The sequence below is a fragment of the Equus caballus genome, chromosome 6, assembly GCF_041296265.1.
Source record: "Equus caballus isolate H_3958 breed thoroughbred chromosome 6, TB-T2T, whole genome shotgun sequence".
NCBI lineage: Eukaryota > Metazoa > Chordata > Mammalia > Perissodactyla > Equidae > Equus > Equus caballus.
In genome coordinates, this window is record NC_091689.1 from 18,657,332 (window position 1) to 18,684,409 (window position 27,078).

General features: G+C 43.7%; 1 protein-coding gene across 20 annotated transcripts in view; it reads left to right on the forward strand.

The window, feature by feature from the left end:
* Window positions 1-27,078, forward strand: part of ARMC9 (armadillo repeat containing 9) — a 134,268-nt gene that overhangs the window by 79,585 nt on the left and 27,605 nt on the right. For all 20 annotated transcript variants that reach the window (XR_011439531.1, XM_023642541.2, XM_070269444.1 and 17 more), the window contains one exon: window positions 24,902-25,006. Coding sequence is in view for 19 of the 20 variants with exons in the window: in XM_023642541.2 (XP_023498309.1) it covers window positions 24,902-25,006 (105 nt within the window). In the remaining variant the exon portion in view is untranslated. The remainder of the gene's footprint in view (window positions 1-24,901; window positions 25,007-27,078) is intronic.

Consider the following 27,078-nt stretch of genomic DNA (forward strand, 5'->3'; position numbering starts at 1 on the left):
ATGCCACAACATTGGCTGTTTTTACTGAGAGTGAGCTGGGTTTTTTCTTGAATAAACACTCCTCAGATTGTTGCAAGCCTTTGGTTAATTTCCAGAGTTCTAAAAAAACCTGATTTTGACAATTTTTGCTTCTCCTTGCTTTTATGGAGGCATGGATTTTCAGAAGTTCTGGCTTCACAAGCAGGGCATCCTGCTTGTTGTGCACTTTCCATAGCTCTTTTACCCATGCATCATTTTGCATTTTCATGCATTGATCATTTGGAAAATAATGGTTTTGCAGTTTTTCAGTTCTTCTAAATGTTGCCGTATTTCATTATAAAACAACCCCCCAAAATTGCGTTAGTTAATATCATCACTGATCTCATCAGAAAAGTCTTTCGGTGTGGGAAGCTATCAAGCTCACAGTGGCAGGCACAAGTTTTTTCAAATTCTTATTTTCTCTTGAGAGTTCAAATTTTGTAATTGATAACAGATACTCTCAGTTATTTTCCATGAAGTGACAGGCTCACCTCATTAGTTTTTGAGAAAATGTCTGCCCAGTACCCAAGTCTGAATAACCATAGTTTGTCATTCTTTCAAGTAAAAGTGGTATTCCTTGAAAAAAATGCCTAGTTCAGCTTGCAGCTCAACCTCACAAAGGCTTTTCCTCAAGACCGTCACGTACATGCCATTTTGTTACGCAGAGTGTTAAAAGGACAGGCCTCAAGAGTTGAGATTTAATAAAATGAATTCCTGCTGCTTCATCAAGGACGTTTTAAAATGAAACTCTATCATCTATTTATCTATCCTTCTATCATGTACCTATCCTTTTTCTGACTAGCCATCTGTCTGTCTGTCTGTCTGTGTATCTGTCTCTCTGTGGTGGAGAATACAGTGACAACTACTAGAATTTGGCAGCACCGCCCTGTGGTTTTACATTCTATTGCTTTTGCACCATGAGTGCAGATGTCTGTACAGTTGTTCCAGGATACACCATGAAAGTCAATAAAGGTATTCAAACGTTAAATATTTCAGCCAGCATCATTTGTGTTTTGTTGCTAAGCATTTACATGAAAGATCTTTCATGCCTAGTTGCTGTTGATACGGGATGAATACAGTAAGCCAGATAGCAAGTCCAGTCATACCTTTGGAGATGAGGTGTTAACTCAGCATTCATGTTTGCAGCTTAACCTTTAATTCAACAAGCCTCTGTAATTGCTTCTGCTAGCTTTCCATCCAGCAGGCGTTGAGCAGTGTCAACTCTACAAGGCTGTGGTGTATGTTTCTTCAATCAAGGCAACATCATAATTTACCGTTCAAGGTTCTTCAGTGGCTTTGTTTTTTAAATAATTTTGTGAGGGGGAATAATTTTAGATTTACAGAAAAGAATAGTACAGAGTTCCTGTATACCCATCATGCAGCATCAGTGACTTTTTAATTTCTAGTTTGAAAAGTTATAAGAAATGAATTTTTAACTTTTAAAGGACTCATCACATCTGTGTTTAAAATACACTCATGCATGACGAGGACACCTGAGAAATGCATCATTAGGCAATTTCATCGTTCTGCAAGCAGCATGGAGTGTACTTACACAAATCTAGGTGGTACAGCCTACAACACACCCAGTGCGGTACTTACCTCCTGGGACCGCTGTCGTACACACAGTTAGTTGTTGACCAAAGTGTTGTTATGAAGCGTATAACTGTATTCAAATCCTTTTTCTTTAAACTATGAATGATTGGTCTCAAAATTACATCTCAACTTAACCGGCGTTTTAATACTATTGAAATATGTTTGGTTATATAAGACACAGTAAAGTAAATTGTTGACATCTGTAAAACTGAGGGGAAGATAGCTTCTGTCATAGTTCCATTTTTTATTTGCAGTTTCCCTCAGCTTGTTTGGAATAGATTCCTCCCTTCCATGAGTCAGAGAACGTTCTGATCAGTCAGTTTCATTTTTTTCAGCATCTTTTCAGGTAAATGGTGCAGCTGTAGGTTGAGAAAGTAGGTCCTCTGATCTCCCCTTTTTAAGCCAATGCTCCATCCTTAAAAAAACAAGAGAAAGATAATTATAAGCAAATTTTCTTTTATTGTCAATCAAATGATTCTTAAATTCTAAAATAATTACAGTTTTAGAGAAAATTTTTAAAATTAGAAAAGAATTTGAAAAATTATAAAAACACTATTGCAAAATAAAACCATAAGTGTGCTTCTAACCTGTTTCTGCATAGGAGCAAGAAAACTTCAAGATTTCAAAATAACGATTTATTGGGTGATAATGAAGTTGTATCAGTTATAGTAGATATAACCAAAGATAGCTGGTAAAACCAGAGTAGAAGTACTGAGAACAAACTTAGTTATGAAAATACACATAATTGTACCCTTAGAAATTTCTAGAAGACACAAGAACACTCAAGTATACATTCTATTAGCTATCAGAGTGTTATCACATATCATGTAGCCTCTAGAAAACTTCACTCTATCATAAGAGGATGAGAGTGAAAAAGGCAAATATTACTAGTAAAATAATTATGTATTATTTTATATTTTATAAATTATAATAAATACATAAATACATGTGATATGTAATAATAATATATTATTGTGAACATAGTTTAGACGGCATAGACCCCTTGAAAATGTCTCAAGGCCTCCAAAGATTCCCCAGACCACATTTTAAGAACCATTAGTTTAAAGTCTTGTTTTGTACAATCTTTATGAATTTGGGTATTAAAACTTACTCTGACTTCTTAAAATAGATTAAGGGGGGTTTTCATCTTTTTCTAGGGGCTGGAATTAGTTTTGTTTTGTTTTATTTTGTCTTATCAGTTCTTCTGCCCCAACCCATTCCACCTGGCCCAGTAGAATATGCACTTATCCTCCTGAGGAAATGAAGCTTGTCAGGTACAGGAAGGAGGGATGGCTGGTGGGTGGGTCTGCAGTTGACCCCCCCAGGTAGCTGCAGTGAACACAGACCCAGTGATCATCTTGTGTGGTTGACTGTGACACAGGAAGGCTAGACCTTTGCTTTGCTTTTTTTTTTTTTTTTACCCATATTTCCTAAAGCATCAATATAGAAATGAGGAGGCTGGGTCTTGTTCTTTTGGGGAAAAAAATTCATATCACTAATTTTCAAGGTAGAACTCAATATGATACTTTTTTTAGACGTCTTTTACCAAGACAAGGCCCTGGGCAGAAGTATTAGTATCCAAAGAAAGGCTGGGCTCAGGCAGTAGAACTGAATCAGTGGCTTTGATAACATCTCAGTATGTTCTGGCATCACTGAGGGATAATTAACGTCACAGACTTGGCACAGCTCCTGGCTCCCATTATTATGAGGATGATCGTCCATATCCCCACTCTTGTCAACGTCAGGCCCACCATGGCTATCTGTAGAAAACCACATTAAGTACTGGTGTTTCTGTACTTGGCGTCCCATCTCTGACTCTGATGAAAGCATGGGTGCCACAGAGGAGCCTTAGATAAGGATATGGCCTCGGGTGTCTTAAAATAGCGTGTATTAATAAAAAAAAGTTGAAGTTCAATAAGGCTAACAGATCAGAAGACAAGTCTTTGAAAAGATAGTTTGTTACAGTTCCCAAGAGATGAGGGCATGCCATGTTCTGGGGGGCCACAAGGGGAAGCACCAGGGTCAGTCAGGAGGCAGAGGGAGAGAAAGGATATGTGGCCAAGAGCCTTTATCGTGGTTTCTGCAGGAAGGAATGAGCGAGGCAGAGTAAGCAGTTTGAATAATTCAATAATAAGCTAGTTTAAATAATTTCACTGTGCTCTAGGGCATAGGGACTGTCCCTGGTTGTCTGGCACCTGGCCCTGGGGTGATTAGGGCAAGTGGCTAATGGCCTAGAGTGTGAAGGCCTGATCTGGGAGGTGGCTGGGGTGTGGGCTCTGGATTGGTTGGCTTGCATTTGAAAGGTGTGCTCACAGGTGAATTGTTTACTATCTCTAGGAATTGACTTGCCCTGGAGAGGCAGTCCAGGGTCACCAAGGCCCCAGATGTCAAAGCATCCAAATAGAAAAAATAAAAGACGTGGTTAATACACGAGGCTTCTACAGCCTGGCCCCACTGGCCTCATCTCTCTCTTCTTCTGGAAATGGACTCTCCAAGCATGAAGGAGCTCCAGGGACCTTGCATAATCTTAAACCTTCCCTGCTATTTTTCCCACTTCCTTCATCCCACCGTTGTTGCTGCCTGGGTTCCAGGGCTGGGATGACTACTGTCATCATCATAGCTGTCATCTGGTCATAAGATTCACATTGATTCCCTTTGTATTCACCCCAACTGATAAAAGCCAAAGTCTTTTAAAAGGAACTTTTAAAACTAGAGGAAGAAACTTAGCAAATAGATTAGAGCTGTTAGGTTCCATGTCTCAGGTGCCAAGAGGGTGGCCCCCCATGCTGAGGACTGGCGTGAGCCAAGAGCACAGCCCTGACACCAACCAGGGATGGTTCACTTTGGCTTCAGCCTGGGGTGTGCGAAGGGGGAGGATGGGAAACAGAGCTGGAAGGTGATTTGGAGCCAGGCTGCAGAAAATGGAGAACCACTGAATATTTGTGGGCCCAAGAGGGGCGTGAACAGAGCTGTGCCTTAGAAAGATTGTTCCGGCGTCAGTGTTCAAGTTAACTGGAGATCCAGAAAGCTTAGAGTTACATAACGGCCTGTATCTTCTGAGTGTTTACTGTGTTTTTACTGTGGGTCAAGAGCTTTACAAGCTTTCTGCCATTGATTCTTCATACCCCCTCTGTCAAGTAGGTTCTATTATTAGCCCTGTTTATTGGATGGGAAAACCAGAGTTTAGAGAGGCTCAGAAACTTGCTCAAAGTTACACAGACAGTAATTGATGGAACTGAGGTTTAAACCCGGGCTGGTGTGAGAGCCTGTGTGCCTGACCTCCTTTCTGCCGCCTGCTTCAGTGGGGAGTGATGCTAAACTTGGCTGATGGCAGGGGCTTATCCTGCAGGGAGCGCTCCTGGAGGAAGAGCCGGCAGGAGTTGGCTGACTAACAGGGCGTGTCATGAGGAACCAGAGCCTGGAACTTTGAACCCTAAATAGCTGGGAGGATGGTGATGCCTTTAACAAAAATGGGGAATCCAGGCTTAGGGGTGGGGGGCATAGCATATATAGGGTGAAACTTGGTTTCGTACGGGGAGGCACATGCCGTTATCTGGCTAGAACGGAAAATGATGGGGCCTAGAACTAGCTTCTAACCAGGCTTCCTTCACGTGACCTTGCATTCTACAGACAAAGGCATTGTTGAGTGCCTGGGCCACGACCTCCTCTCTCTTTGACCACCTTCATACATAGCCTGTGAGATAGTGGACCCACCTGAAGCTGCTTCAGAGTACCAGTCCGAAGAGCCAACAGCAGGCGGCTCTCCATGAGTCGCCTGCGATGGGTCAGCCCTGTGGTCAGCTTGGTTGGCGTGATCAGATACCCGTCTAATTCCCTGTTACCTAATTAGCAAACAAACATCTGTATTATGTCTGTAATAGTTGTCGGGCCTTTCCGTTATTCAACCAAGTCAATAAAGGAGCCAGTGTTTCCCAATTAAGGTTTTTGCTTTTTTATGGTTCTAAATTCACTTATTTCTGTAACACGGCTCCTGTGCTCTCAAACCTTGGCTGGCATGAACCAACCAACAGGCTGACTCATGGCTTCTGCCCTCATTTCCACTCTGGTTTCTATGGAAATAGACATCAGATGGCTCAAAACAAGGTGAGGGCTCAGAGACACCTCATGATTTTGAGGCATTTACAAACCCTATTTGTCCAACATCTGTTTCCATAGAAACAGATGCAGAAAAGGTTAACCAGTGCTCTACAGTAAACTTTTTTTTCTCTTATCAATTTTTTTTACAGATATCAAAGCACTGTGTGCCTTTTTCCTGTTATCACAGATTTTTGGAATAATGGTACATTTTACATAGTGAGGCATGTATTTTTCTAATTTTGACCTATTTGATAAATCCTTATACTTAAATGCATTCTACATTATTTCATTTTACAATTTTTATTTAATAAATAAACTTGTTTCTACTTACCCAATCAAATCAAATCACTGTGGCATTCAAAGATGAAATACTTAGTGTCTTAGGTCTGGGAATGTGACTAGAGAAAAAATTGTGTGTGACCTGCCATCCTTCCCAATTTTAGAATTCAAGACATCCGTGCGCCAGGTGGTACCCAAAACCTGTGCTTGCATCACTGTGACTTGGTTGTAAGGGCTCAGGGTCTGTTTGAGTCAAATTGTATCTAAATTCTGTATGCTGCATATCTTATATAAAACATGGAATATGCCTGCTATATAAAGCATAGAAATAGAAGCAATTTTTGGTTTATAGTGAGCAAAATGAGCAGTGCACCACACTCAATGTTGTAGAATGACAAGAACTGCAAAATTGACAGACCTTCTTTAAGCAGTTGTTAGGCGTGGTGTATTAAACTTAAGCTATAATCTGCTGCCGAGAGTACTCAAATATATGTAGGTCAGATCTTTAAAGGCAAAAGCAGAGTGAGTTCACTTGAAATAGAAGAAGCCAGAAGCAAAGTGAAAGTTAACGTTGCTAAAGAGAATTAGTTATGCAACTCATTTAGCAGCCGATTGTGTGCTTTTTGGCATTTATTTTGATACTATCTTTCATGATTGATTCATCTTTTTTTAGCTGCTGTTTATTCACACTGCCTTTTATTCTCCACTAGTGAACTGTAAGTACCACCGGGGCAGGGACAGTGTCAGCTTTGTTCTCCAGGGCACCCCCACTGCCTCGCACAGCATGTGGCACACTGGCTATTGGATAGGCGTTCACTGAGTGAGTGAATGCTCACAGCAGACTGTTGCGCAGGAGCTCTGATAGTTTCTCTCTGCAGAGAACTCCTCCAGAGGAATGTAATCAGGCAGATTCCCTGATCCAGGCCTCAGAGAATCGTCACAAAGTGCACACAGCTGTGTAACCACCCCCCACCCCACGTCATTAGGGCCGACATCTCGGAAGCCCCCTCGAGATCTCACTCTGCTTTTGAAGTTTGTCAGTGGACTCATACAGTATGACGCACTCTGAGGGGGGCTCGTTTGCTCAGTGTCATGCTTGTGAGTCTACAGACCACCCCAAATCTTGTGGATTAAAACAGCAGTTTTCCTCCCCATTCTGTGTTAGCTGGGCAGGCCCTCGGCTGCTTGCACCTGGACCCACCCCTGCGGCTGCATTTGGCTGGAAGTCAGCTGGGCAGGCGGGTCGAACGAAGGTGGTCTCCCTTACAGGCTGGCGGTTGGCACCGCTGGCTGCAGGGCCTGTCCCCCTCCACGTGACCTCTCTTTTCCATGGAGTTTGCTGGGCATCTTCACGGCATGGTTGTCGCCCATTTCCAGGAGGGCGAGGCAGAAGCTGCCAGGCCTCTTGAGGCCAACGCTCTGGAACCCTCAGAGCCTCCCTTCTCCTACATCCTACTGGTCAAGGTCATGGCCAGCTCAGACCAGAGGGGTCAGGGGAATAGACTCCCCCTCGGCATGAGCGGCTGGCAAAGCACGTTGCAAAGGGTGTACTTGCTGGGGTGGGAGGAGTTGGTGTCTGTTAAACAACCCACCACAGTGAGGTTCATCTTAGACCATTTCAAGATAGCCTTCGTGTACAAAACAAAATAACACTTTATGGTTTCCCAGACACACCTCCAAAATTGACGATAAACTAAGAAAGGAGCTCCCACCAAAGTTAGAGTTTTAGCAATCTAAATTGACTTTTCTTATCTTCGAAACCTTACCAAATGGGAAAAGCCAACTCCTGTTTCAGCCTGAATCTCATAGTATACTAGCCTTACTAGGGTTTACCCTCAGCTCTTTTTAAATTTTTTTTTTTTACGTTTTATTTTTCCTTCTTCTCTCCAAAGCCCCCCAGTACATAGTTGCATATTTTCGTTGTGGCTCCTTCTAGTTGTGGCATGTGGGACGCCGCCTCAGCATGGCCTGATGAGCGGCACCGTGTCTGCACCCAGGATCCGAACCGGTGAAACCCCAGGCTGCCAAAGGGGAGCGCGCACTTAACCACTCGGCCACAGGGCCAGCCCCATCCCCTCAGCTCTTAATTTCAGGAACTTAATTTTTTTCTAACAACCAGACAGTAGTGTTGTAAGGAGTAAGTGAAAGGTCTGCGTGAAGTCTGAGCAGAGTGCGGGTGTAGACAATCCGTGTGCTGTCACTGGCAGCTCTTCTGCTTCTTTCTGCTTCACACAAGTGATTAAGCTCCAGGAATCTTAGAAAAACTGGCTTGGCAAGAATTCATCTATTTAACAGATATCTCTCCAGCACCTCTTACATGCCAAGGACTGTTCTGTATCCTTACTGATTTTCCCGTCTACTTATTCTACCGGTGACTGAGGGAGGAATATAGAAATCTCCGATTATAACTAGATTTGCCTATTTTTCCTTTCAATCCTATCAGTTTTGCTTCATCTATTTTGGAGTTCGTTTGTTTTAAGCATATATATTTGTACTTGTTCTGTCATCCCACAGCGCTGAGCCCTTTGTCATTGTGACATATCCTCTTTGTCTCTAGTGACGTTCCTAGTGTACTGTGTCTGTCTGATATTAATGTAGCCGCTCCAGCTCTCTTACGCTTACGTTTACATGGTGTATTTTTTTCTTTTCTTTTACTTTCAGCGTTATGTGTCTTTGAATTTAAAGTGCTTCTCAGGTAGACGGGCTATAGCTGGATTGTGCTTTTTTATCCAATCTCTGCCATTAATTGGAGTGTTTACTGCATTCCTTTTTTAAAGTTTTATTGAGATACGCCATAAAATTCATCTGTTTTAAGTGTACAATTCAGTGATTTTTAGTAAATTTCCAGAGTTGCCCTATCATCCCCACAATTCAATTTTAGAACATTTCCATCAGCCTAAAAGGGTCACTTATGCCCGTTTATGGTCCATCCCTGTCCACCCTCCCCTTCTCCCCAGGCAGCCACCAATCTGCTTTCCGTCTCTGTGGGTTTGCCTTTCCCCGACATTTCACACAGTAGGTAGCCTTTTGCATCTGCTGGCTTTCACTGAGTATGATGTTTTCGAAGTGTAACCATATTATAGAAAGTAACAGTGGTTCGTTTCTTTGTATTGCTGAATAGTATTCCATTATATGGATATACCACTTTTTGTTTATCCGTTTGCTGGTTGATAGACATTTGCGTTGTTTCTACTGTTTTTGGCTATTATAACTTAAGGCTGCTATAAACATTTGTGTACAAGTCTTTGTGTGGTCATATGTTTTCATTTCTCTTGAGTAGTTACCCAAGAGTGGAATTCCTGGGTCGTATGGCAAATTTGTGTTTGACATTTAAAGGAATGGACAAACTGTGTTCCAAATTGGCCATACCCATTTTTACACTCCCACCAGTGTGAGGGTTCCAATTTCTCCATATCCTTGCCAGTGTTTGTCATTGTCTGTTGTTTTAATTCTAGCCATCCTCCTGGGTGTGAAGTGATACTACATTCTGTTTTTTATTTGCATTTCCCTAATAACTAAGGATACTGAGCATCTTTCCATGTGCTGGTTAGCTGTTAGTTTCTAGGGCTGCTGTAACAAAGTGCTACAAACTGGGGCGCTTAAACAACAGAGATTTATTGTCTCACAGTTCTGGAAGCTTGAAGTCCAAAATTAAGGTGTCCGCAGGACCATGCTCTCTCAAGGCTCTAGGAGAGAATCTGTTCTTTTTAAAAAAAATTTTTTTAATTTTTTAATTTTCTTCTCCGCAAAGCCCCCAAGTACATAGTTGTATATTCTAGTTGTGAGTGCCTCCGGTTGTGCTATGTGGGGACGCCACCTCAGCATAGCCTGACGAGCGGTGCCATGTCCACGCCCCGGATCCAAACCACTGAAACCCCGGGCTGCCGAATCGGAGCTCGTGAACTCAACCGCTCGGCCACGGGGCCGGCCCTGAGAATCTGTTGTATGCCTTTCTCTTAGCTCCCAGTGTTGCTGGAAGTCCTTGGCATTCCTTGGCTTTTAGCTACATAACTCCAATCTCTGCCTCCCTTGTCACATGGCATTCTTACCTAGTGAGTCTTTGCGTCATCTTCTTCTAAGGACACCAGTCATATTGGATTAAGGGCCCACCCTACTCCAGTATGACCTCATCTTAGCTAATTACATCTGCAACAACCCTATTTCCAATTAAAGTCACAGTCTCAGGTACTGGGGGTTAGGACTTCAACGTATCTTTGGGGGATACACAATTCAACCTCTAACGCTAGCCCCTTAGATATCTTCTTGGGAAATATCTATTCAAATCTTTTGCCCATTTTTTAAGTTGGGTTGTTTGTCTTCTTATTGAGTTGTGAGAGTTCCTTATATATTCTAGATACAAGTTTTTTTTCTGATATGTGACTTGCAAATATTTTCTCCCAAGGTGTGGCTTGTCTTTTCATTTTCTTAACAGCATCTTTTGGAGCACAGAAGTTTTTTATTTTAATGAAGTCTAATTTATCTTTTGTTTTTTTTTCTGGTTTGTGCTTCTGTTGTTCTGTCTAAGAACTCTTTGCCCAACCCAGAGTTTATCAACTTTGGCACTATTGACATTTTGGGCCAGATTATTCTTTGTTGTGGGGGCTCTCCTGTGTGTTGTAGGATGTTTAACAACGTCTCTGGCCTCTGCCCATTAGATTCCAATACTATCCACCCTACTCCAAAGTTGTGACAACGAAAAATGTTTCCAGACATTGCTCAATGTCCCCTGAGAAGCAAGGTCACCCCCAGTTGAAAACCATTGGCCTAAACCAATGTTGCAAAGATTTTCTCCTATGTTTCCCTCTACGAGTTTTATAGCTTTAGCTCTTACATTGAGATCTAGGACCATTTTTAGTTCATATTTGTATGTGGTGTGAGGTACAGATCTAAATATATCTTTTTGCATGTGAATATCCAGTTGCCCCAGTACCATTTGTTGAAAAGACTATGCTTTGACCCATTGAATTACTTTGTCAAATTGCACCTCTGTAAAAAAAATTGACCATAAATTTAAGCGTTTATTTCTGGACTTATTTCTGTTCACTTGGTCTATATGTCTATGTTTATGCTGGTATACATTATCTCAGTTTTTAAAATCTGGAATTGTCTTTATTTTACCTTCGTTTTTGAAAGATAGTTTCACTGGATATAGACCTCTTGGTCAATGGGTTTTCTGTAACACTTTGAATATGCGATTCTATTATCTTCTGACTTCCATTGTTTCTCATGAGAAGCCAGCTATTAATTATATCATTTATCGTTGTTTCCCTGTAGATGACAAGTTGTTTTTCCCTTGTTACTGAAGATTTTCTCTTTATCTTTGGCTCCCAGCAATTTGCTTATGATGTGCCTAGGTGTGGTTTTCTTTGTAGCTATCCTTTTTAGGGTTCATTGAGTTTCTTGGTTTATAAGTCACAGCTTTTCACCAATTGGAGAAGTGTTCAGCTGATATTTATTTAAGTATTTTTTCTGCCCCTTTCTCTCTCTCCTCTCCCCCTAGAAATCCATTTACATATATGGTCATGCACCACATAACGACGTTTTGGTCAATGATGGACCACACATATGACAGTAGTCCCATAGAATTATAGGTACGTAGTAGCTATGCTATCTACGTTTGTCTAAGTATACTTTATGTTTGCACAACAATGAAATCACCTAACAATGCGTTTCTTAGAACGTACTCCTGTCGTTAAGCAATGAATGACTGTATATTACAATACTTGATATTGTCTAGCGGATCTCTGAGGCTTGCTTTCTTTTTCTTCAGTGTTTTATCTCTCTGTTCTTTGAGCCAGATACTTTCTATTGATCCGTCTTCCCGTTAACTGACTCATCTGTAATGTCACATCTACTGTTGAGTCCTTCCACTGAATTTTTCCTTTCAGTTGTTGTACTTTTGAGCTCTAGAATTCTCATTTGGTTCCTTTTTGTCGTGTCCTTTTCCTTGTCAAAATTTCCTGTTTTTCACTCATTTTTAGTATATTTTTTGTTAACTCTTGAGCACATTTTTCTTTAATTCTTTAAACATTTTTATAATAGCTGCTTTTTGAAGTCTTTGCTAAATCCATCATCTGGGCTGCTTAAAGTTCGTTCTGTTGGCTGCTTTATTTTTCCTGAGTATTGGTCACATTTTTCTGCTTCTTTGCTGTGTCAAGTAATGCCTTTGGTTGAAAGCAGGCGCTTTAGATAATACGTTATAGTGGTGCTGAATGATATTTTGTTCTCCTAAGTATTGTTGCTTTGTTTTACTAAGCAGTTAACTGGCCCGGTCACTGACTGTGAGATCTCTCTCCGCTGTGGTATGCACAGTGGTCTCTCTGCTTAGTATTTCCCTTGCCCCAGATGTCTCCCTGCATAGCTTAACTGTCAGTCAGAGATGTGGGCAGAGATTATGTTTGCATGCCTCCAGTCAGTAAAGTTTCCACCTTATGCCACTTGAGCTGTGTGTAGGTTGAGGAATGCATTTAAAAGCACAGAAAATTTGCAAGTTCCCCCAAGCTTTTAATTTTTTCTGGCCCCTGGGGTTTTCTGCATGCATCTGTAGTTTAGCAATCAATTGAGGATGCATGAGATGTTATCATCTCAGTCCTTCTATGGTTCCCTTGCTTCCAGATAGCCTCCTTCAACTCCTAGTGCTCTGCTACTTGCCCTCTGCCAAATCCACGCCTTCAGCCAGGTCAAACTGCAGGTTTTCACTGCCTGAAGCAGACGAGAGCTCCCGCAGGCAAGCAGGCCATAAATGCACCATTCTTACCCAGTTGCAGTGGCAGTTTCCCGATGAGCAAACTCTTCTCAAGTTGTTGCCTGCCATTGATCATTTCCCAGTGTCCTGAAAGGATTGATTTTAATAATTTGTCATGTTTTAATAACGTGATTTTAATCATGATTCGTCACGTCGCACTTGATTTCTGTGGAGGGGAATTGCCTGATCTGCTCACGTTCCTATTACCTGAAGTCGTCAGGCACTGTTCTAGGCCGTAGGGATGGAGCAGTAAGCAAAATGGATGTTCTCTTGGCATGAACAAAAACTGTGAGGTTAGTAAGTTGCCTGCTCGTCCCAGGACGGGTACTCTTTTAACTGCTAAGTGACCCGTAATTGTTCCTTCTCCCTCACACTTTGTCATCATCTTCCAGACACTGTGGCTCATCATTTTGAAAGTCGCTTTCCTCCTCCCCTTCATTTCCTTTTTGGCTCCGCATCCTGGCTTAAGCCTTGTCTCCCCTCCCTACTGACTGCCCAGCCTCAGTCTCTTCCCTTCCCTGCCTGTCCTGCATGTCGCCACCAGACCATCTTCCTTAAAGCAGGGCTTGGGGCATGCAGGGGCACGGTCATTTAATTTTTAAATTGGGGAACATTTTAAATGTTCCGGAAAGTACAGAAAATAATGTAACAGATAGCTGTGGATCTGTCCTTCATCCCTCTCCCCTCCCCGCTCCCCAGAATTAACCACTACCCTGAAGCTAGTGTATAAAATTCCACAGAGAAGGGGGCAGGCCCAGTGGCATAGTGGTTGAGTTTGCACGCCCCACTTCACCAGTTCGGATCCTGGGCATGGACCTACACACTACTCATCAAGCCATGCTGTGGTGGCATCTCACATAAAAGAACTAGAAGGACTTACAACTATGATATATAATGATATACCAGGGCTTTGGGGAGGAAAAAAAAAAAAGAGGAAGATTGGCAACAGATGTTAGCTCAGGGTCAATCTTCCTCACCAAAAAAAAGCATAAAAAAAAAGATAAGACTAACTATATAAAAAAAATTCCACAGAGGATTTTGTGCTTTTATAATATCTTTATGTTTCCATAAACAATATACAATCTTGTTTTAAGGTTTTAACTTTACGTAAATTGGTATAATAGTGTATAAATCATTTACCAACTTGCTTTTTTCATTCAACATTATGAGTAAGAGATTTATTCATACCAGTACATGCCGCCCGAGTTCATCCATTAACCTGCTGTATGGTATCCATTCCTTTCCAAGGGGCAGCAGGTTGTTCCTGTGTTTTCCACAGTGCAGCAAAGGGCTTCCTAGTCAGTGTTTCCTTGTACACGCGTTTGAGCTCTTCTCTGAAGCACACATCTAGACCTTGAATTGCCAAGTCATGGGTGTGAGGGTCTCATCTTTACCAGATACTGCCAAATTGCTCTCCAAAGTGGCCGAACCCACTTACACTTTCACAGATCCCTTTTAAAAACATTTCTGTGCTGCCCATCACCGAATAAACTGGAGTTGCTAACAATAATGTTCGAGCTGCACTCACTGAGACCCCATCTGCCTTTATGTTTCTTCCACATTACTAGCTTTGTTTCTCCATCCGTAAAAATAAGGATAAATAATCATTACAGAATTGTTGCAAGATCACTGAGTTAATCTGTGGCACATAATGGACACACACAAAAAATGACAGTTTCTTTTCCTTCCTTTCTGTCCATGAAGTATCCACTGGCTGCTGCTTCTGGAGCTATGCAGAAGACGTCTACTCCAGAAAAGCTGCAGAGGGGGAGGCATGTTAAAGCCAAGGCTGGGAGACTGTCTTGATCCCTGATGGATGCCTCCTTGGCAGGTCGGCTTATTGCTGCAGCTCGCTGGGGTCTTGGATCAATTCTTGTCTTGTGTCATGTGTGCATTGGAGCATGTGTGCTGTCCATGACCTCATTCCAAGTCCATAGTGACAGAGAACAGACGGGGCCAAGCACAGAAGCTTCTCTGGAACCCCCTCCCCAGAGACCCTAGGAAATTACAAATACTTGCTGAATGTGGACACAGTGAGAGGCTGGAACTGAATACTGAAAAAGTGGTTCAGTCAGCAGACTGCCTGGGTTCGAGTCTTGCCCCACCACTTAGCAGTTGTGTGGCCTTGGGAAAGTTGGTTAGCCTCTGTAGGCCTCGGTGTCCTCATCTGTAAAGGAAGAATGTTAACACCCATTTCATCAGCTGGTTGTGAGGATCAAATGAAATAACCCCTGTAAAGTGCTGGCACAGGCTCAGTGCATGTTAGCTGGGTTAACATTATCATCGTGATTTGGAGGCAGACTGGCTTCATGCAAACCAAAGTCCACTGGAGTCGATGTTCCGCATGTGTTGCCTGGCCAGAGCTAGCGCAAGGCCTGTGGGTAGTCAGGATAGAGCTGAGGGGCAGAGCAGGGAGAAGTTCCTGAAAAACCACATTCAGATTTTCCCCACCCCCGGGGAGCTTGAGAAACACTGACCAATTCTTACTGTTCACATCTCCGTCATCTAGATTCTATGAGGGGTTTGAGGTTCATCTGAGCGTTATTTCAGACATATGCCGTTGATTGAAAAATGGTTTTTCCTTAAGCCATTCTTGCTGACATGTAAGACAATACTTTCGTTGTGTCAGGAGTGTGTTTCCAGTTCTGAGGGGGTGGTTTCTTGTTAGCTAGCCCCGCCCCTACTCTCTTACTGAGTTGGGGGGCACACCCCGACTTGGTCACAGATCTGTTGCGCCCCTGAGCCCCCATCTCCTGAGCACGCTCATATGAGCCATGACTGAGGTTGCCCTCGCCCTCCTGTCTGTGTGAGGTGTAGTGTCTCGACGCCGCTCTGATGTTGGCTTCCTCTCCCTCTGTTGCACAAAAGCTTTCCACTGTCTCTACTTCCCGTCCTGTCGAGCCTCGAGCCTCCACGTCTCCCCCGATTCTGTGTGTTACATATTTTAATAAGCTCTGCCTCTCACAGAGTGACTTTGCCATCATCTCCATATATCTTGCTATTTTCACTTAGACTTCAGGGAAAGTTTAAGCAAGCAAATTGAGCAGCTAAGGCAATGGATTCGAAGAAGCGGGGAAGTAAAGGGTGTTGGGCTGTCTCTGGTTTCTATCATGTGATTCATCAGTGAACTGGGCAGGTTGGTAGACAAGCCGTCATTATCCTAGGATGCATTTTGCGAATGGGGAAGTTTAGGACAACTTCTCAGCGACGTGATGAGCCCTCCAGGATTCAGAAGCTGCTTCCCTCTGCAGTCCTGGGCACACGCTTGAGAAGAAAGCTCAAAAATGGGAAAGGTCCATTCCACTCGAGGAAATATGCTGAATACACAGCCTGCCTGGTCACCTCGGTCCACCCTTTCTCTCCCACGTGGACTGCTTTCCCCGTATGTTTTACAAAGAGTGAGATTTACAATTCAGTGCTCTGAGTGGTGTCTCAAGTTTAAACTGCTGGTAGAAGTCTTAGAAGGATTTCAAGTGGAAAACACACTTAATACTTTCACTTGTCATATGTAAAACCGCTTGAATGCATTCTGCTCTCTGCATTATATCGGTTAAGAATCTAAGTTTTCAAATGCATTTAGTGGTCAACCTTAGTTTTGTTTTCAGGCCTATTGCTTCGAATCTGGTTTGTCTGGAGTATTATGTATCTAAAGCCTCCAGTTAAGAATCTTGTAGTGTCATAAGGTCACCGAGCTGCCGTGGGGAAGCTTCGTAGTAGAACATCTAAATCCATCTCAGCTCAAGTGCCTTTTTTATGAGGCATTCTTAATTTCTTGAAGTAATCAGTTATCACTAACTCTGCCTTTGGTAATCTGATGCATTCTACTGAAGTACATAAAGACCAGTAATTTTAGTAAAATTCCTCCCAACAATGGTATTTAAAGCCTACCCTAAGCAGGCATTTATTCCTGAAGCATTTCCTTAACCACCTCCTCCTTCCCTCACATAGGAGATTTCAAAATATGTTTCACTTGGAATTCACGAGCGGCTCAGAAAAGTTGGTGGGTGTGGCTGGTGCTGTGTTTTCACACGGTGTGTTCTGGCACTGGGGCATTGATTGCCACACTCGGCTGCTCGCACTTGAATGAAGCAAGTAAAATTCTTCCGACTCAAATTGGAGGAAACTAATGGAAAGTAGTTCCCTCTCTCCCAGAGAGAATGCTTAAGCTGTAATTATCGTTCAGTGTCTCCTAGGTTCGCCCATTTCGAAAAGTTCTTATACATCCTCAGCTGTTAATCTACTTGGCACCAACTGAAAAAGTGGAACAAGTGCCCTGCTATCAGCAAGCATCATTTTTGGTCGGCTCTCTGCTTACATTTCCCACCGCATCTAGTGGTTTCCTCTGCCTTCGGGAATCTCCCTCTGCGCATAGTTTCCCAAGTGTTGCTGGAAACGGATTGAATAGTATTGAATTCAGCTCTTGCTTCTCTTTGTTAAATTGCACTTTCCAACACAACTGGTCCAGCTCATTTTACTGTTGCCCTTTACATTCCAGCGGTCCTAACCATGCCTCCAATTCCTTTTCGCAGAAGTTAGTCTTTCTTAGAAAAACTATGACGGCAACTTGTTTATATCTATACAGTATATCACTTTGCAAAATCAGAGAACTTAAGAAGTTTCCTCAGTCAGCAAGTCATCATTTTAAAGGAGGCAGCAAGATGATTTTATATGGTGGGTAGAGAAACTGAGGCACTGGCAACATTCGCATCTTTCTGAATTAGAGCCTCGGTACAAAACTATCAATTTAATAATGATTTTCACATCCATTTTCTTACATTTATGCATTTTACATTAACGTAATATTTTTGCAGGCACCAGTAGTATTTACCTGCATGTTGCCACTAGAGAGACTGTGGCAGAGGAAGCAGATGCCCCAGGTTGTGAGCAGATCAGCTGTGTGGCCGGGTTCTTCCTCTGGCCCCACACTCAGGTCGTAAACTGCAATTCGAGTTAACTTTTATTAAAGGATTGTACATATCAGGAACCGAATGCAGAAACTGCCCTGTGTTTTTGGAGGTTAGGGAAGGCCTATCACTTACCAGTGGTAGATCCTAGAAAGTATTAGTACCTTTAATAAAAAACAGCTTCAACTTGTTTTGACTAAAAATACCAAATTGACTAAATATTTCAATGAATCTCTTACTGACTTGTTTTTGAAAAGTTAATAAATCAAGCTTTAACTCGGGATCGAGGAGGGGTTTGCTGGTTTGGATACGTATGAGCTGATTTGCAAGTGGATGTCTCGCCTGTGTACTGTTGTCCAGGGAAGAAATGCTGTTGCTGTTATGGACTGAGGTTGGCCATTGACTATTTTTCATTGAAAATGGAATGTGGACATTTGCTTTGTCCTTAACGTTTCATATTCCACCCTGGCGGGGGAGTGGTGTATCACCAATACCATCATGAAACTGTGATTCATGTGCCCATTTCCAGCTGGTGCCTCCAGGGCGTCGTTCCCTGGAAGAGATGAAATACTTGCCCCCTCTCCAGGGCTCCCCGCCCCTCACTATGAGCACAGAGCCTGCTGCTTTTGTTCACAAGGAGCAGACATTTTCCTAGACCCATCATATAATATGCATACTATTTGATCACTAAGATATTGGTATTTTAGTAAACTAACCTCTAAGCCAAGGCAGCAGTATACATCTTACCTGGCTGTCCCAGAGCTGACCTCGGGGAGGGCCTTATAGGTAGCATTACCCTTAAGGAACCCCGAGTGAAATTTCAGGATGGTGAGTAGGCTGGCACTTGGCAGAGCTGCTGGCGCAGGGGAAGCAGCAGGAGGAGAAGGTAGCTGCCCTTGCTGTGGACAATGAGTCAGGGCTAGGGCTTAGATTGACCGTGAACCTGGTGTTCCGGGTTTGACAAGCGTGGATTCTCCATTTGTGATTAGACGGGACGGGAAGAGGATGGATAAGGCCGTGGGCTCCGCGGTGCTGCTGCAGCCCTGCCCTTCACTCTGTCTACCCTGGAGCTCAGTCTTGGCCAGGCACCAGGGACCCTGGGCCCTCAGAAGACTCGGTCAGTCCAGCCCGTGGCTCCTCAGAAACAGGCTTCTCTGCAGGGCCCGAAGTGGCCAGAAAGATCTGGGCAGAAAGGGGCTGCCCTGTGCTTAGAGTCCAGACTCCTGCGTCAAAGCCAGGCTATCACTGTGGACTTGTCACTTCTCTGGGGCTAGGTGTCCACACCAGACAAAATAGCTATAAAAAAAGGAATCTACGAGGAGTCATTGTGAGAGTTTAGAGGTAAAGTGCTATGGAAATGCAAGGTGGGCTCCTCAAGACTTCTTTGATGAGAAGGCATCAAAGAAACGCTCCCAGATGTAGGCTGAGGCGGATGACATCTCAGCAGCCTGTGCTGCGAGTAAGACAGCGCTCATCGTTAGAAGAGCTCTGGCTTGATCTCGACCTGCCTCATAGGCTGCAGGTTTTGGTCTGCCTTTGGGGACCACCTAGAATAAGTCAAATCCCGTTTCCTTGAGACAGCCCATCCTGGGTGACAGTGTCTGTGATGGTAGATGGCGCTGACCATGTGCCGAAGAGAGCCGGGGAGACAGGGCTGCTCCCCTGCAGCTGCCTGCCCAGAGGCAGTCCTCCGGGGAATTTGAGCTTTCAGAGCCCTTGGAAACTGACTCAGGTAAATCAAATTCACAAGAGACTGGGGCATCCAGAATGACTGGAAATTAATTTGAAAATGGGGACAGGGTACTCAGGTTTGCTAGAATAAAGCTTTCTCTTCCTGTTGACAAGTTTAAGGAGCCAAATTACAGATTGTTGGGAGGGGAAGGATTGGTTAGATGAACTCAGGGACCATTGTCACCAAGGCATGGCAGCCTGGGGTACCCCTCCACCCAGACTGGACCGGCAGTTGGACTGCCAGCTTCCTCCAGGGCCCTCCCTCCCGCTTTCTCACTCGGAGCAGGCCAGCTTCCTTCATGCGGACACGTTCTTTCTTTAGTTATTCCATCAGTTGCATCTGGTCTGTGTGGTATTGATCTTGTAAGCTAACCTGCGGAGGACGGTTGCTCTCCACAGGCCTGGCCGAGGTGGGGACGCAGGCCGCAGCGTCCCCGTTCTCACGCGTGCTGCTCAGCTGGCATCTGGTCAGACACAGGCTCGTGATGTCTCATGTTTGCTGTTGCTTTACCTTTAACTCTTCTCCCATTTTTTATATTTGAAAACCTTTTGTTTTGAGGTAATTGTAGATTCACATGCAGTCATTAGAAATAATACAGAAAAATCCTATATACCCTTTACCCAGTTCTATCCAGTGATAATATCTTGCAAAACTACGATAGATTATCACAACTGGATATTAATATTATGTTCAAAATCCAGAAGATTTCTGCTACACAGGATCCCTTTTATAGCCATACTCACTTCCCTCCCACCCCCATTTCCTCCTTCACTCCTGGCAGGCGCCGATCTGTTCTCCATTTCCATAATTTTGTCACTTCAAGAATGTTATGTAAGTGGAGTCATACAGTATGTAACCTTGGGGATTGGCTTTTATCACACAGCATAGCTCACTGGAGATTCCTCCAGGTTTGTGTGTGTCCGGAGTTCACGGCATGGATGTCCCACAGTTTTAACCAGTCTCCTGTGGAAGGACATTTGTTTCCAGTTTGGGGTTATTACGAACACAGCTGCTGTAAACATTCATGTACAGATTTTTGTGTGATAATAAGTTTCATTTCTCTGGGATAAATGCCCATGAGTGTAATTAGTGGTATGTAGTTGCATGCTTAGCTTTTTCAGAAACTGCCAAACCATTTCCCAGAGCGGCTATACCTGTATTGCGTGCCCCCAGCATTGTGTGAGCGATCCAGTTTCTCCGCATCCTCCCCAGGTTTTGGCGTTTGGCCATTCTGAGAGCTGTGTAGTGATATCTCAGTGTGGCTTTAATTTGCATTTCCCAAATGGCTAATAATGTTGACCATTTTCATTTGCTTCTTTGCCATCTGTATTTCCTCTTTGGTGAAATTCTCTTTATGTCTTTTTCCCATTTTCTAATTGGATTGTTTGAGGTTTTTACTGTTGAGTTTTGAGAGTTCTCTATATGTTTTATATATTTAGATACTTTGTCAGAAATGTGGTTTCCAAATATTTTTTCCCGGTCTGTAGTTTTCTCTTTATCTTCTTAACAGGGTCTTTCACAGGTAAAAGTTTTTAAAATGTTGGCAAGACCTAATTTATCAAGTTTTTACTTTTATAAATTGTACTTTTGACGTCAAGTGTAAGAGCTTGTTGCCTAGCCATGGATCTTGAAGACTTTCTCCTGTTTTTTCTAACAATGTGATACTTTTACATGTAAGTCTGTGATCCATTTCCAGTTAATATTTGTATAAGGCATGACAATTAGATTGAGGTTTCTTTTTTTTTCCTATGCGTGTCCCGTTGCTCAAGCCGTTTGTTGAAAAGGCAATCCTTCCTCCACTGAATGGCATTTGCGCCTTTGTCAGAAGTTGGTGGGGCACACTTGTGTAGGTCTGCTTCGAGGTCCTCTCTTCTGTTCCATTGACCTACATGTCTGTCCCTCTGCCAGGACGACGCAGTCTTGATTCCTGTAGCTACGTAGAGTCTTGACATGAGGTAGACTGACTCCTCCCACCTTATTCTCTTTCGAAATTGTCTCAGCTGTTCTGGTTCCTTCGCCCTTTCCGTACACGTTTTAGATTATCTTGTGTATCTCTCAGAAAAATCTTGCTGAGATTTTGATAGAAATTACATTAAACTCCTGTATCAGTTTGGGGAGAATCGTCATCTTAACTGTGTTGTCTTCCGATTTATGAACACAGTATGTCTTTCCATTTATTTAGATCGTCTTTGATTTCTTAGTATTTTGTAGTTCTCGGCCTACAAGTTCTATACATGTTGTGTTAGATTTACACCTAAGTATTTCTTTTATTAATTTTTTTGTAAGCAATAAATAGTATAGTATTATTTTTTTTAAACTTCCTCATCACAGCTAGCTTTTTTTTTTTTAAAGATTTTATTTTTCCTTTTTCTCCCAAAGCCCCCTGGTAGATAGTTGTCTGTTTTTAGTTGTGGGTCCTTCTAGTTGTGGCATGTGGGATGCTGCCTCAGCGTGGCTTGATAAGTGGTGCCATGTCCACACCCAGGATTCAAACTGGCGAAACCCTGGGCCTTCAGAGCAGAGCACGTGAACTTAACCACTCAGCCATGGGGCCAGCCCCAATAGTATTATTTTTTTAATCTCAGTGTCTTAATTTAAGTTCATTGCCAGTATATAGAAATTGATTTTTGTTAAGTTTATCGTGTATCCTTTGACCTTGCTGAACCCACTTACTAGTTCTGGGAGTTTTTTGGGTCAATTCCTTGGGATTTTCTATATAGACAATCATGTCATCTACACATAAAGACAGTTCTGTTTCTTCCTTTCTGATCTGTATGCTTTTTATTTCCTCTTTTTTATTTCCTTTTTTTTGCTTTCTTGCTCTGGCTAGCACTTCTAGCGTTATGTTGTATAAGAATGGCAAAACTAGAAATCCTTGCCTTGTTCCCAATCTTAGGAAGAAAGTTAAGTTTAGTGTTAGCTATAAGGTTTTTTTAGGTGTTCTTTATCAAATATCTTCTATTCCTATTTTTCTGAGAGTTTTTGTCATGAATGGGTGATGAATTTTGTCATGCTTTTTCTTCATCCATTAGTATGATCATGTGACTTTTTTTCTTCATAAGCCTGTCAATCTTATGGATTACACCTAATCAATTTTAAGTATTGAACCAGATTTGCATCACGGGAACAAGCCCCACTTGGTCATGGTATATAATTCTTTTAACATATTGATCTGTTGCTCTGTTTTATTTGCTAACATTTTGTTAAGGATGTTTTTTTCCTTTTCCTCTAACTTGATAATTAAGGATTTTTGTGTCTTTATTCATGAAGGATATTTGTCTGTATTTTTCTTTTTATGGTACTGTCTTTGGTTTTGGTACTGGGGTAATATTAGGAAATATCCCTTCCTCTTCTGTGTTCTGGAAGACATTGTATAGAATTGGTGTTACTTCTTTAAAAGTTTGGTGGAATTCTCTAGTGAAACCATGTGGGCCTGGAGATTTCTTTTTTGGGGGGAATTTTTAAACTATGAATTCAGTTTCCTTAATAGTTGTAGGACTATTCTAGTTATCTATCTCATATTGAGAGGCTTGTGATCATTTATGTTTTTCATCTAAGTTGTCAAACTTGTGTGTGTGGAGTTGTTTGCAGTAATCCCTTCTTGGCCTTCTGATGTCTACAGGGTCTGTAGGGGCAGCTCCTATTTCATTCCTGGTGTTGGTGATTTATGTCTTGTGTCTTTTTTCTTTGTCAGTCTTGCTAGAGGCTTGACAATTTTATTAATCTTTTCAGAGAACCAGCTTTTTGTCTTACCAGTTTTCTCTATTGTTCTTCTGTTTTCCTTTTCATTGATTTCTGCTCTTGTCATTATTTCTTTCCTTTTGCTTGCTTTGGGTTTATTTTGTTCTTTTTCTATGTTCTTGAGACTTGCTGTTTTTTATTTGTTTCAAGAATGTTTGTAATTGCTTGTTGAAGCATTTTTGTGATGGCTGCTTTAAAATCTGTGCCAGATCATTCTAGGCTCTCTGTTATCTTGATGTTGGCATCTATTGATTGTCTCTCTTTGTTCAGTTTGAGAGCTGCCTGGATCCTAGTATGATGAGTGATGTTTTATTTAAACCCAGATATTTTGGGTGTTATGAGACTTTTGACCTCATTTAAACTTTCTGTTTTAGCTGGCTTCTTCTGTTACTGCTCTGGCAGGGAAAGCAGGGGCTTCTCCTCATTACTGCCGGGTGTGGATAGAAGTCCAGGTTCTACCCTTGGCCTCTGTTGACACCCATTGGTGGTGGGGGTAAGAGAAGTTTCCTCATTACTACAGGGCAGGGAGGCAGTTCTGGATCCCTACCAGGCCTCCACTGATACCTCCCTGACTAGAAGGGGTAGAAATGTCTCTTTCCTGCTCCCCAGATGGCCTCCCCTCACACCATGGGAACACGGTGGGCAGTGCTAAAAGTCCCGAGTCTCCACCAGGCCTCCTCTGACACCATCCCAGCATGAAGAGAGGAGAGACATCTCATTACTGCCAAGTGAGGGTGGAAATCCAGGCTCTCCACATGGTCTCCACTCTCACCTCAGCGTGGGGGGCCTCATTGCTACCCAGCCAGGGTGGAATTCTCCCTCCCTTCTTGGTCTTCTCTGCTGTCCCCCAGCTGAGGGTGCTGGGGTACCTCATTACAGCCTGCTGATGGTAGAAGTCTAGACTCCCTCAGGCCCTTGCTGGTATGGTTGGGGTGGGGCCACAGTGTTTTCTCTGGTGTTTGGTTCTTTTCTAAAAGTTCTGTCATGCTGGGCTCCCCCTTTCCTGGTCCTTTGGCTAGAGGAAGCAAGCTTTTGGGGAACTTTTTGTCTTCACCATTGGTATTTCTGGGCTGATGTTTCTTCAGCTCCAAATCTGGAATCTATCAGGCAAAAGAAAAAGCCCCAGGAACTCACCACCTTTCATTCCTTGTGTCCCAAGGCACCTAGCCAGTCTGCCTCCGTCTCCCCATCTTTCCGGGTCTCTTATGTTTATTTTGTATGTAATGTCCAGTGTTTTTGGTTGTACTTAGTGCGAGGAATAGGGAAAAGTATGTCCACTCCATCTTCCCAAAAGCAAACAACTCTTCTCTTTTTGCTGAGTCTTCTTACTTATTGATGTAAACTACTTGGGAGGAGCAAGCCTAGAATGTGCAGTTTTGTATCCCCTGTAAGGCCTGTGTGTATGAATGTGCTTAATAGTTGTCTATAGACTGACTGATTTGGCTGTTCACATGGTACCTTAACCTCACAGAGGGAAAAGTTCTGAGAACTGTGACTAGGAGAGACTGGTAGGTGTCTCATTGAACCTCTTCACACCTATGGCTGTGGAAGCGTCCATCAGGCACCCAGCTTCCTAAAGAGGTGGGTTGGCATTTTCCCTTTCATCTTCATGGAGAGGTTATGAGCAGAGAGCAGACTGCCCCTGAGACCCTTGAAATGCAAACCCATGAGTTGCTGTGGTTGGGCTAAGGGCTTCTCAATTCATGGCAGGTGCCCCCCTGGGGGAGCCACCCCTCTGGGAACTTGCAGCAGGGGGTCCAGAGCATTCACCCCATGTTTCCTTTGAAACAGGAGGACCATGACACTATGGAAGCTGATCTGGACAAAGACGAGCTGATCCAGCCCCAGCTTGGAGAACTCTCAGGCGAGAAGCTTCTGACCACGGAGTACTTGGGAGTAAGTACCATGTGAAGGGGGCGGTGGTCCTGAAGTAGGAAGGAGAGATGGACCATTGATGGACTTAGCATTTGCAATAACATGTAAGGGTTTGGTTTGGTCTGTTACCATACTGTGTTTGTAAGAAGTTCCGCATTCGCCAGTTTGCTTGCAGTGGCCCTGAAGTCCAATGTGGCCCTTTCTACCTGTCACAGATAGACCTGCTGGTAAACAGAAGAGGGATTAGAATATCACTAAAAGGCACACGCCAGGAGCCTTTGTAATATCTGAAGGTATGCCCATCCTTAGGAGTAATCGTCTACTCTTCCAGCGTCTTAATTTTCGGGCGCCTTATCTATTAGAAGGGAAGACTGTAGCCTGTTGGAGGCCATCAGCACACAGGCGGTGGCTGAAACCCTCAGGGCAGGTGAGGTTGCCCACTGAAGTGGAGGGTGGAGAGGCAGAGAGTGAGGGGCTGAGGACAGAGTGACATACCAGCGTGTCAGGAGTGAGAGAAAAAGAGGGGCCCCCAAGAAGGACAGAAGGTGAGCAGTCAGAGAGGCTTGAGAAGAACCAGGAGAATGCGGTGCCCCAGAAACAGAAGGAAGGGATATTGCAGGATGGACTGAGTGATCAATCCAGGCATCCAAGAGGCCTGCGGAGTCACATGGCTGTGACGGGGCCATCCTCTAAACTCTGAGAACTCCCCAATGACTCTCATGCTCAGCCAGCTCCAGGAGCCACTGGTTACCACCCACCAGCTAAATAGGGAAGGATGTGAGTCAGGAGGAGTTGCCATTGGGCCAGAAGAGGATGACAGTGTCAGGGTCCTGCAGGTGCCTCATGAGACCTTGATCAGAGAGCACATAGGGTGAGCAGGTGAGATGCTGGAGTGTAAGGTTTCTGCAGGGAAGAGCAATTGCAAGGGATGAGGGCCAGTCCACTGAAGCCCTGTGACAAATGGCTGAGCGCCTAGGGGTGAAGGCCACTGGTGGTTTTAAAGCTGGTGATTGACTGGGTCAGTGACATGGACCTTGAAATCTCCTCGAATTAGGCAGGTTGGTGTTAGAGCAGAAGGCTTGGAGGCAGTCTCTCAACAATTGGCTGGCAAAGACAGTGACTCGGGAAGGAAAAAGATGGGGGGTGAAGGTGGTGTGAGGCTTTATAGGAGCAGGTAGAAGCTGAAAGCGCCTGTCCCCCAGTGCTGCCCCCAGGCCAGGCCCTCATCACCTACCCTGGGTGCTGGTCTCCCTGTCGCCTGGCCCTGGTCTTCCATCGTTTGAGGAATTTCTGGGAGCCCCAGGCTGGAGTGCAGTCCATGCTGATGGAACTTGAGGTTGGAGGACATCCAGAGGCCTGGTCATGGGGGCTCTGTAGGCAACGGTGGTGGATTTTACTCTCCAGGAGCTAGGAAATTGTTGGAGGGCGGAGAGCAGAGGGGTGACTCAGTGTGCCTTATGTTTTAATGTGTCAACTTCTAGTTTCTCTCTGGCTGCTTTCTGGAGGACAGACTGGAGGGGCAAGAGTGAAAGGGGAAGATGACGGGAGGAGGCTGGGGGTGGGGCAGGGTCTGCTGGGCTGCAGCCCTCACTGTTTTCAGAATGTCTCCAGGGATCTGAGGAATCTGATTGATGCCGGAGGCTCTGTTTATGCTGGGTCAAGTGGGGAGTGCTCGAGAAAGGTTGGAAGTGAGGCAATCCAAGTTCCAAGTTGTTGATGGACGTCTTGAGCCCTGACTAGGCCGTTGTCTCTCTTGGGAAGAACACTGGTTTGTCAGGAAGGACTGAGCTCCATTTGGAGGACAGAGCATTTGTAAAAGCAAGACTCTCCTGCTTTTGTGGGCAGGTTTTGAGGAGAACAGAGGAAGCCAATTGGTGGGGCTTCTTTGGAGGGTGGTGGTGATAGCTGTCGAGAACACGGCCCTGCGCCGTTGGGACTTTCCCACAGACACAGCCACACAAGCCCGTGAGCGTCAGCAAGGATGTTCATGTAGCTTTGTCCAAGAGAAACCTGAATACAGCCCCTCAGCCAAATAACTTAGAGCATGTCTACACAGTGAAATGCTGGGGCTGAGGCCTTATGTTGATATGGTG